Raw genomic sequence first — 12026 nt, 5'->3', positions numbered from 1 at the left:
GGGTACTTTGATAGTAGATAGGGAACCAAAGGTAAATATTAATTATCGTCAGTATTCTACTTTTCTTATTTGCTGGTGAGTACACAAGTGCTCTTTTTCAGTGATTTAATTTAATAAAGAGCTTTGTGTAGAGGAAGATTCCTAACACAAATATTTAACACTTTTTGGTATTTAAAAATATACTTGTTCAGAAGTGGATATAACAGATATGATTTATTAGTGTTAAGATTTTGAATTAAAATATATAGGGTTAATTCTATTAATATCCGTTCTTACTTTAAGGGTTCTGATGACTGTCTTGTGAAAATATGGGCAACAGATGATGGGAGGTTATTAGCTACCTTAAGAGGACATGCTGCTGAAATATCAGACATGGCTGTAAACTATGAGAATACCATGATAGCAGCTGGAAGTTGTGATAAAATGATCCGAGTCTGGTGTCTTCGAACCTGTGCACCTTTGGCTGTTCTTCAGGGCCATAGTGCATCTATTACATCACTACAGGTAATTGTCTTAATCCCTATACATTTTTTTTGTTGTTGTTATAATGTAAAGTAAATTTAATGAAGTCGCTTTTGGTTATTAAATTTTAAGAAGTTACTTTTATAATCACTTTTATAATCCAGTATATAAGGCCAACTAAAATGAAGACTGCTTTCTTTATAAATATATGTACTTTAAATAACATAACCTTGGTAAATTCTTGCCATTTTCTAACTGTTACTGTTAGTTGCTATTTGAATGGCAAAAAGTAGATTTTATTTGGACTATGTCACTCTTGTAAAGATATTTTTTCTGTGATTGTCTTTTCAGTTCTCACCATTGTGCAGTGGCTCAAAGAGATACCTATCTTCTACTGGGGCAGATGGCACTATTTGTTTTTGGCTCTGGGATGCTGGAACCCTTAAAATAAAGTCAGTTTCTATTTTATTTCATAGAATAAATATGTTTAATTTAATGAGTGGAATTGCGAAAGTATGAAGTAGTCGACAATGGGAATGCATTTACTTTTTCTCCTTGAGTAAATAATAGAAATCCTCTTTTGGCTGTTTACTAACCTGTTTTGTTTTTATACCTCCCTCTTTTTCTATGTTTCAAATAAAGTTTTCTCATGTTCACATTTTTTTTTCTCTTTATCCTAATCATAGCTCTTTCCTTCAGAATTTACCTATTTTATTACCACTCCTTTCTATGTGCTACATATTTTAATAGCTGCTTTTGATGCTGAGAACATAATCTTAAGAATTGCTAATGCTGTTCTTTAAAATAATTTTAATAATTGATGCTACTGAATCTATAAACTTGAGATTTTATTTTAGATCTAGGAAAACAAAGGGAGACAGAATCATTGAGGTTTCACTAAACTGCATCAAGGTAGATAGATGTATTCCCCTCCCTCCCCATAATAGCATTTTGCGTTTGTGCAGTCTCCCATGTTAATACTTTGGTTTATCAAAATAAGTTGGTTGGATAGTATTATCTTTTGATTAAGGGCACTGAAAAGGTTGAAAGACTTTCCCATAGTTAAAACAATGCTTAAAAATTGGCAAGGCCAGGCCTAGAGCACTTTTCTGCCCTTTGATACTTTCTATACCATATCTTTTGTTTATTTGTTTGTTTATTTATTTATTTTTGTGGTGGGGTCTCACTCTGTGTCTCAGCCCACTGCAAGCTCCGCCTCCCGGGTTCACACCATTCTCCTGCCTTAGCCTCCCAAGTAGGTGGGACTACAGGCGCCCGCCACCACGCCCGGCTAAGTTTTTTGTATTTTTAGTAGAGATGGGGTTTCGTGAGCCACCGTGCCTGGCCTCTATACCATATCTTTTAAGTGGATGTAGTGGGGAGAGCAAATAGTGTATTTGCTCCATGGGTAGTCTTTGAACAAGGAAGTAGTGTATTCAGTTGATTTCACAGTGTTGAAATGGCCATTTCTGACACTCGAGGTAGAAAGTCATTCAGATTAGAAAGTATATCTCAATAATTATCTCTGACTTCTGTGTATAAATTGCCAACCCAAGTTATTTAATAAAATATGCATGCCTTTATTATTTTAAAAACAGTAGCGTTCAGATGATTGTAATGCAATGCCTGCTTCTTTAATTTCATGTGTATGAACATTCTTGTAGAGTGGTTTTATGGCAGCTTGGGGGCCATGGTAGCTCAAGTAACATAATAAAACTACTTCGTTTGAAAAAAGATTGTGATTTAAAACATGGTTCTTTGGACAAAGCAAGTTGACTTCATTTCAGTTGCATCCCTCGTATTTAAAGTCTTTATCGATAGATAAAAGATGAAATATTTTACTGATGTATATGGACAATAGCAATAGTTAATTGTTAATTGTTGTTTTCTTGCATATATTTTTAACCTCCTTGTGGACCTGATTGGGATACCTTTCTCTCTTTCTATCTTATTTTAGAGAAGAAAAAGTGATTAGCAATGTTCAAATTGGGATAGGAACAGAAAATGTTTTACAGAATTAAGCTCACACCTTATTTATGCTTCTTGAGGATTATATTGCTAAGTACAATAACATTTCATGTTTCTGGATGCTTGAGAAGTGAGCTTTTCTATATAAGTGATTTTTTTCAGAACCTTTATGTAGAATCACATATAAACCACTACCCTAATACAGTATTTTTTCTCCATGAATGTTTTTATATAGATACAATTAGGAAAATATATATAATTTTGGTTTTTTCTTAATATTTTACCATAGATATTTACATTTATTTTAATAGCTTGCATTGTGTTCCATAGAGCTGTTGTATACAGCTTAGCAATTTTTTTTTTTTTTGGACTTTAAAGTTTTTTCTGGTTATTTATAAGTAATATTCTTTCCTACTTGGTATTAAAATTGTCCCTTAAAATTTTTAAATTCAGAGTTCAGGCGTAAGAATGAGTAATGTGGCTGGGCACGGTGGCTCATACCTGTAATTCCAGGACTTTGGAAGGTCAAGGAAGGAGGATCACTTGAGTTCAGAACTTTGAGACCAGCCTAAGTAACAGAGCAAGATCTTGTCTCTACAAAAATTCAAACAAACAAACAAACAACAGCAACAACAAACACCAGACATGGTGGTGCACACTTACAGTCCCAGCTACTCAGGGGACTGAGGTGAGAGGCTTGCTTGAGCCCAGGAGTTGGAGGCTGAAATGAGCTGTGATCACACCACTATACTGTAGCCTTGGCGACAGGGCCAAGATCCTGTCTCATTAAAAATATAAAAATAAGAACAATCCATTGCACTTTAGATATAAGCCTTGAAACACCTATTCTCTTTATGTATTTACACATAGTTGAAAACTGCCAAAAATTTGACAGGATATAGATTTCTACTGTGTTTATGTCACATAGGATTTAATTAATAAAGGCAAAAACTGTATTTAGCTATAATGCTTTTGTATAATCTGCTGGGGGAAATGACTTTAGAAACCCACCATCTGCATTAGTTGAATGAATCAGTTCAACTTTGGGAACTCAAATATCTTTAGACATTCACTTGTATGTGTATATTACCAACTCTCCACTAAAGATGCTGTTTCTTAAATGGGTAGTCGAAGTGGCTAATTGAACCATAAGCTAGCCCCAGAGGTCTCTGGGTAGGAGGAAGCTGCCCAAATATATTTAGACTTAGGTGTAAAGAGACTAGGAATCCTAAAATAGGCGTATAATATGATAATTACAAATTTTTATTGGTGATTATTAGGCACTTAGTCTGCCAAGCTAGTACTAAGCATTTCATATTTGTTATCTCAATCCCTATAAATAACCCTTTGAGAAAGGTACAGTTATTATCTCTGGGGCAGATAAGGGAAAAAACTGGGGCAGAGCAGGTTACATTGTTAGCAGGTGGTACTGGAGCCAGGATTTAAATACTACTAGAGGTATAATATGAGAAACCCCTTTTAACCACTGTGCCAAACTAAATGGCAGTTAGTCATTGAAGGATTGGCTAGAACTTGTTGAACCTAATAAAAATACTAATATTTATTGAGCATATTGGACACTGTACTAAGCACTTTACATGAATCACACTTATTTAATTCTCCCAGCAACTCTGAGATAGGTTCTGTTAATTACCCCTGTTTTACAGATGAGGAGACTGAGGTACAGAAATGATAACTTGGCCTAAAGTCACACACTTGATAAGTGATAGACCTAGAAACTGAACTCGGCCCAAGGCCCTTTTAAAAAATGTTTCCTCAAATAATGCATCTAAAAACAAATTATGGGTACCCACTTGTTTTTTCTCTTTAAAAATATAAAATCTTTATTTTTCAATTTTAGTTTTTGTGGGTACATAGGTGTATATATTTATGGGGTACATGAGATCTTTTGATACAGACATGCAATGCATAATAATCACATGGTGTTAAAGAGGGTATCCATCCCTTCAAGCATTTATCCTTTGTTTTACAGACTATCCAATTATACTCCTTTAGTCATTTAAAAATGTATAACTATTGTTGATTATAGTCACCTGCTGTGCTATCAAATACTAGGCCTTATTCATTCATTCTATTAGTTTTGTACTCATTAACCATCCCCACCTCCCTCCCCTTCCTCCCACTACCTTTCCCAGCCTATAATAGCCATCTTCTACTATCTCATGAATTCAACTGTTTTGATTTGTAGATCCCAAAAATAAGTGAGAACATGTGATGTTTGTCTTTCTGTGCCTGCCTTATTTCACTTAGCATAATAACCTTCAGTTCCATCTGTGTTGTTACAAATGATAGGATTTCATTCTTTTTTATGGCTGAATAGTACCCCATTGTGTGTAAGTACCACATTTTCTTTATCCATTCATCTGTTGTTGGACCCTGTGGTTGCTCCAAATCTTCACTCTTGTGGCTGGGAGTGTTGGCTTATGCCTGTAATCCCAGCACTTTGGGAGGCCAAGGCGGGCAGATGACCTGAGGTCAGGAGTTTGAGACCAGCCTGGCCAACATGGTAAAACTCCTGTCTCTACTGAAAATATAAGAATTAGCCGGGCATGGTGGTGCATACCTGTAATCCTAGCTACTTGAGAGGCTGAGGCATGAGAATCACTTGAACCTGGGAGGCAGAGGTTGTAGTGAGTTGAGATAGTGTCACTGCACTTCGTCCTGGGTGACAGAATGAGACTCTGTCTCCAATAACAAAGTAACTTGTAGTGCTTTATTAAATTTATTGGTTAATCAAAATAATTCACCAGTGTGTAAAGAGAAGTGTCTAAAAAAAGTATCTAAAAATTAGTAACATTAACAATGACAAAGACTCAAATGGTGGTCCATCGGGTTCCAAAGCGTCTATGTGTGCATATTTTCCATTAAACTAACATTACTGATTAGCTTTAAACCTAAACAAGTAAACAAATTAAACACATAATTACTTACATTGTCACACTAATTTAATATTTTAAAATATAATTTCATTGCTGTTGTCATTTGGCTGTAATTTAACTTAAAAAATTTTAAGTTGAGGCAGGAGAATCGTTTGAACCCGGGAGGCAGAGGTTGCAATGAGCTGAGATTGCGCCACTGCACTCCAGCCTGAGCCACAGACTGAGACTCTACCTAACAAAACAAAAAAAAACACAAATCTTCTCTATTGTGAACAGTGTTACAGCAAACATGGGAGTGCAGATATCTCTTCGATATACTGATTTCCTTTCTAAAATAAAAATCTTTTAAAAAATGGTAATCTCTAAGACTATTTGCATATTTTTGTAATGAGTTTCAGGTAAATGGTTGCTTGGAGCTTATGTGAGCAGATGTACCAAAAATTAGCAAAAATCTAGAGCTACAATCCTTAAGATAGTAATGAAAGCAATGTATTTAGTTGCCTTCATAATTCAGATTAAATTACTTAAATTACAATTAATTTTGCTCTGAATAAACGTTTTTTTAAGGTTTTAAGAATGTTCTAATATCTGTCTCTCTAAATGATATTTGTTTTGCTCAGCTGTTAGAGCCTGTGAATATTAATAGAATTTGTTGTAAATACTAATATAAAACTATTTACAAACTTACTTTTTAAATTCTTAACATTTTGTTGCATTCTGTGTCAGTAAAAAAAGGTAATTCTCATTGCTCAGAATATATATTAGATTGGTACAAAAATAATTGCAGTTTTTGCCATTATTTTCATGGTAAAAAACTTTTTTAAACATGACAAAAATTGCAGTTATTTTTGCACCAACCTATAGCTCAGAAATGTTTCATGTATATACTTTTTTCCAGTAAATGATCACAAAACTAAAACTGCTAAATTTGTTGTAGATTCTGAAAGTTATATAGGCTTAAGGCTCTAATTATTTTTGCATTTCCTCAAATAGTGTAGAAGAACTATGCCAAAATGAACAGTAAGTAGGGCTTCAAATATAATCAGTATATTGGAACATTACATACACATTGTTAAATGTATTAGAGCTGGTAGTATGATAAAAATCTTCATTTTCTCTAATTGGTTGGCTGTAACATTAAACATTTAATATCAGTAGTACTGATATAAAATGTAATCTGTAGTACAGTTATGTAATTTATATAAATACAGTTGAGTGTAACTTATTTTCTTTTTTTTTTTTTTTTTTTTTTGAGACGGAGTCTCGCTTTGTCGCCCAGGCTGGAGTGCAGTGGCCGGATCTCAGCTCACTGCAAGCTCCGCCTCCCGGGTTTACGCCATTCTCCTGCCTCAGCCTCCCGAGTAGCTGGGACTACAGGTGCCCACCACCTCGCATGGCTAGTTTTTTGTATTTTTAGTAGAGACGGGGTTTCACCATATTAGCCAGGATGGTCTCGATCTCCTGATCTCGTGATCCGCCCGTCTCGGCCTCCCAAAGTGCTGGGATTACAGGCTTGAGCCACCGAGCCCGGCCGTAACTTATTTTCTGTAGACTGCTATTTTGAATGAGTATTCATTATAGTTGATGTAAGAGTCACATTATCTTCAGATTTTCACTAGGATAAATGTAATATTCCTACTTTTTGGGGTCCTAAAGGACATGTTTTATCACATTAGTAGGTCAAAGAAGGGAGAAATTTAATTAAAAATGTAAAATACTGAAAAAGTTTAGTTATTGATGATATACATAAGGCACAGACAGCACCTATTTTGCTACTGTATTCATGTTTGCGAATAGCTTTATTCCTTACATGTTTGTACGTTGCTATTCTGTATGAAAAACTGAGAACATGTTAAATTTGATTAGAAGTAAGTGTAACTAGTAACTGCATGTCTGGTATGACAATGACTTTGGGATTGTTCCATGTACGTATTGTTGTATAATCAGGAGGTCCTACAAAATCTGTATCTCGAATTTCTACAAGATCTGCTGATTTATGACACATAATGATTTCTAAGTTGTTTTTAGGAAGGGAGCCATCTGTTGCTTCTTACTTAATTTTGCCCTTCTGGGATTATTTTTTGAAACAGATTATTTCTGGTGCTACTGGTTCCTTTAGGATTTTTTTAATTGTTTATTTTTTGTATTACAGCCCAAGACCTGCAAAATTTACAGAGCGCCCTCGGCCTGGAGTTCAAATGATCTGTTCTTCTTTTAGTGCTGGTAAGTTTCCCCCATTCTAATTTTCCACTTAAAGTTGTTCATTTAGAAACCTTCTAGTGGAGCGATAATATTTAGGAAAATATTTACTGTTGTATTATAAATCATGTTCTTATACATATGCCAGAGCTAGTGAGTAACCAAGAATCATATAAACTAGCTTAGAAGTATTTCAGTTATGTAAGAGTTTAGTTTATAGAATCACATGACTTCTTTAAGAAGACTATAATGTTCTAGTAGGAGAGAATAAATAGTTTCAAAATCGACCCTGTTAAAGAATGAATGTTTAAATACTTGTTTCATTGTAAGAACAGTATTTTAAATCAGGTTTATGTTTTCATGGATTTTGAAGGTATTCTATAGTTAGGTAAAATACATTTGATTCATATTTGTACATCTTTATCAGTTCATTCGCTGCATATTGTTCTTATTTGCACTTTAAAAAATGATTGTATAGCAGTGCTAAGATTCCAATTCAGATTTGTGTTTATGCAGCAGCATTTTGAATGGATGTTAGGGTGTTTTTAAACAAGTTATTAAAAAAAACCCTGGTTATTTGTAGTAAATTGACAAGAAAATTAAATGAAACATGATTAGATCCAAATTGTGTCTAATACCTGTTCCTCCTACCTTTATTTTCAGTTTTACTTTTTCTGCTTATTTTATAATTGTGGATAGGAGTATTACCTGAGATAAGGGATAGCAAACTGGTGAAGTGAGTCTGTTTTTGCCATACTAATATCCCAAACATGTTCATTTTCTAATTTCTAGATGTCCAGTGCCACTGCCATGGATTCAGTGTTCCGTGTAGTAATCACACAAATATAGGCATCATACATGCATCCAGAATACTCTGAATTTTTACTCCTTTTTCAAAGACAATTTGATGTTTTTAAGGAGTTAGTGGGTAGATCATTTAGCAAAAGTACTTAAATATTTTATTATATACAAGTATTATTTTCAATACTGTGGAAGAGTATTACTCTTGAGTACAGTGCACATACAAGTAACTGTAATGCAAGATAGAATGAATATGCTACAAAACAAAGTCCTAGGGGAGTTCTAAAGAGACCAGCCTCCTTTGATTGCAAACTTTGTAAAGAAAAGTTACTGAGGGAGTTGACCTTGAAAGTTTGGTAAGATTTTGACACATGGGAAATAAGACAAGAGAAAAATTTCAGCGGAATTGCAAGAGAAATATTTTCTAGTGAAGATGACAGATAATTTTAGCATGGTATGGTTATATAATCACTTAGTGAAATTATTTTTTGAGCAAAGCTTTACTTCTGGAAATACTGAAAAATTCATTCTAGTCAAAGATATATTCATAAACTTCTTTCTTAAATTCCAGTTAGATGTGTTATATATTTAGGATAAATGTGAATGGTTTTGGAGTAAAATATTAATTCAGTATATATTGTAATTTTGCTTACATTTTATTTTCTAATTTTCAGAGATTTTGAAGTTATGTTTTACTTCTAAATAATTGCTGTTATTCTTCATAGGTGGAATGTTTCTGGCGACGGGAAGCACAGATCATATTATTCGGGTTTATTTTTTTGGATCAGGTCAGCCAGAGAAAATATCAGAATTGGAGTTTCATACTGTAAGTATTGGTGAAAAGAATTAGATGAGTATAATTTATGTGAGTCTAAGAGTTTATATTCAGCACCCACTTTTTTATTTGTTTATATATAGGACAAAGTTGACAGTATCCAGTTTTCCAACACTAGTAACAGGTAAAATATTTGTCTAATTTAATTCTAATTTTAAAATTATGAAATAAAGACAATTTTAGTCATCAGATTTTATTTGAAGTTGTATAGGAAATGATCACCTACCTAAAATAAAGATCTTGACCAGTTATACTTAAAAGTGAATAAAGCCTTCACGTGCATAGGCACAAGTCTTTATCTTATTTGTAATAATGTTAGTATCCTTGGACACTTTTAGTAATAACTGCTTTTTAAATTACCCTGTATATTCCATATATGTTTCAAAATGTAGAGAAGCTTTTGGTATAGATTGAAAATATGTCACAGTATAATATTTGAGGCAGACCTGTTTATTGATGATGTATAAAATTTCCCATGTTCTTGTTATAAAAGGAAATAAAGCTACTTCTAATACCTTGAGTAGAATAAGTCAGATTCTTTAATATTGAGAAGAAAATCGTTGTTTTTTCCTTGGAAAATGTCGATTTTACTTCTAGGGTAGTACATAGTGACCTTGAATCACTTTGGCAAATGTTATTTTTGTGACCTAGCCATGAAAATTGGAACGTTTGCACATAAAATTCTAAAAAGCCCATAAAGTTTCAGAAGTTACTAGAATGCTGCATAAGTAAAGATGAATGCTATCTTTTAAAATGAGATCTCAGGAAAAAGTGCATTTTGGTAAAGCATGTATGATTTCTCTTTGGGGGATTGATTCCTTTTAATATAGGTTTGTAAGTGGGAGCCGTGATGGGACAGCACGTATTTGGCAATTTAAACGAAGAGAATGGAAGAGCATTTTGTTGGATATGGCTACTCGTCCAGCAGGGTAAGAGGTCAAATTTGAAATATTCTGTAGATATTGATTATTTAAAGTATATTATAGTGCAGGTTGGTGACTCTCAGCCTATAAAATTATATGTCATGTTAAAATTACTACTTTTCTGCAATAACTAGAGGTACAATTGGAGATGAGCAGTGTAGATTTTTATGAAATGATTCTTTGGCATATTTGAGGACATTTACTGAATTAATTTTTTTAAGGTGATGATAAAAGTACTGTAATAATAGTTTTAACTCTAAATATTTTTTTCAGAAACTAGAACATATTATGTTTCATTTGTCACAGAGGGACAATATTTTATGTCCAATGGTTTCTTCAGCCAAGATAAATTATACTGCGTGTTGTAACTGTTATTTTGCTTTTAATGTTTTTCTCCACTTGTATTTGTGTGTAGTCATCTCGGATGGGAAAGCAGAACAGTCAGCAGGGGATGACAGCAACAGTAAAAGGTGGAGAGTGAGCAGCATGGCACAGAATTCCTGGATCTAGATAGTGTTATAGCAGTGATATTTATGCAAGATCATCTGTTACTAATGGCTTCGAAGTGCTAGAATTCTGGAAATCATGGATTTCCTGACTTGGTGCAGAGATTTTTACCCTCATTCCATGTTGATTCAAACTTCTCAGTTACTGTTAAGTGACAGTTATTATGTTAGTGAATATAAATACAAATTATAGATAATATGTTTTGGTTTTTGTTGTGTCAGTATTTTAATAGTCAGTGTAAAATACTTCCTCGCTTTCAGCCAAAACCTTCAAGGAATAGAAGATAAAATCACAAAAATGAAGGTTACTATGGTAGCTTGGGATCGACATGACAATACAGTTATAACTGCAGTTAATAACATGACTCTGAAAGTTTGGAATTCTTACACTGGTCAACTAATTCATGTCCTGATGGTGAGAAAAAATTCTAATCTTTATTTGATATAACTGAAGCTGACTATAGAATGAAACATTCTCATTGAGGAATAAAGTCTTTTATGTTAACTAAAATCTCTTGCTTGCTGGGGTAACTGCTTTGTGAGTGACTGTGAATAATTTTAATAATGCAGTTAAACAGGTTTGGCTTGGAAATATATAGTAGATATTTGCTGTTTTTTTTTTTTAATATGAAAAGATCCATCCACCAAGCCCTGGACAATGATATTAGCTCAGTTTCATTATTATTTATATATGACAAATTTGAATAGTTTTGCCAATTTAATACTTCTTAAAACTCCATTTCTAGAAATAGTGCCATATTGGTATTTCATTATGTTTGTTTTTCTTTCTTTTTTAATATCTATGATTCCTTGACACTTCAAAAATATTCCAGGGTCATGAAGATGAGGTATTTGTTCTTGAACCACACCCGTTCGATCCTAGAGTTCTCTTTTCTGCTGGTCATGATGGGAATGTGATAGTGTGGGATCTGGCAAGAGGAGTCAAAATACGATCTTATTTCAATATGGTAATTATCATTCTCTTCATTTTATACCTGCTAAAGATTTGGAAACTTTTTGACAAAGGTACTCTGCATATCACAAAGGAAATCCATTTAAAAATTGGTTCATTATTTTGACTTTAAATTCCCATCAATAAAGAATGATTTATTTCACACCTTTATTGACATGCTGAATTTAAAAGAAAATTAATTGTGCATATTACAGTGCCTGTATATTGTGATAACTGATACAGTTTTAGCAGTGAAACTTTGGAAATTCACAAGTATGAAGATACAATGTAGAGAAAAAAAAATATTTGGAAAACCATATGAAGAAATTATAAATAAATACATTGTATTATTGTACTTCTTTAATAGTGTTCTAGCACAATAGAATTTGACTCAAGTACACTGATTTTAAAATTAAAGCCAAAGAATCAGGCATTTCTTGCTTTTAATCAAGTGGTAGTATATTAAATATTTGAGTTTAT

The 12026-nt window shown here is 33.2% G+C and overlaps 1 protein-coding gene across 3 annotated transcripts in view; it reads left to right on the top strand.

Annotated features, from left to right (window-relative positions):
• PHIP (pleckstrin homology domain interacting protein) overlaps nucleotides 1–12026 on the top strand; it is a 138252-nt gene that overhangs the window by 52141 nt on the left and 74085 nt on the right. For all 3 annotated transcript variants that reach the window (XM_050788268.1, XM_050788269.1, XM_050788270.1), the window contains 8 exons: nucleotides 283–504; nucleotides 814–914; nucleotides 7483–7553; nucleotides 9056–9156; nucleotides 9249–9289; nucleotides 9996–10094; nucleotides 10856–11009; nucleotides 11428–11562. In XM_050788268.1, coding sequence (XP_050644225.1) covers nucleotides 283–504; nucleotides 814–914; nucleotides 7483–7553; nucleotides 9056–9156; nucleotides 9249–9289; nucleotides 9996–10094; nucleotides 10856–11009; nucleotides 11428–11562 — 924 coding nt within the window. The remainder of the gene's footprint in view (nucleotides 1–282; nucleotides 505–813; nucleotides 915–7482; nucleotides 7554–9055; nucleotides 9157–9248; nucleotides 9290–9995; nucleotides 10095–10855; nucleotides 11010–11427; nucleotides 11563–12026) is intronic.

Source organism: Macaca thibetana, chromosome 4 (assembly GCF_024542745.1).
Source record: "Macaca thibetana thibetana isolate TM-01 chromosome 4, ASM2454274v1, whole genome shotgun sequence".
Classification (NCBI taxonomy): Eukaryota; Metazoa; Chordata; class Mammalia; order Primates; family Cercopithecidae; genus Macaca; species Macaca thibetana.
Note: the sequence above shows the minus strand (reverse complement) of the source record. Positions and strands in the feature narration are given on the sequence as shown.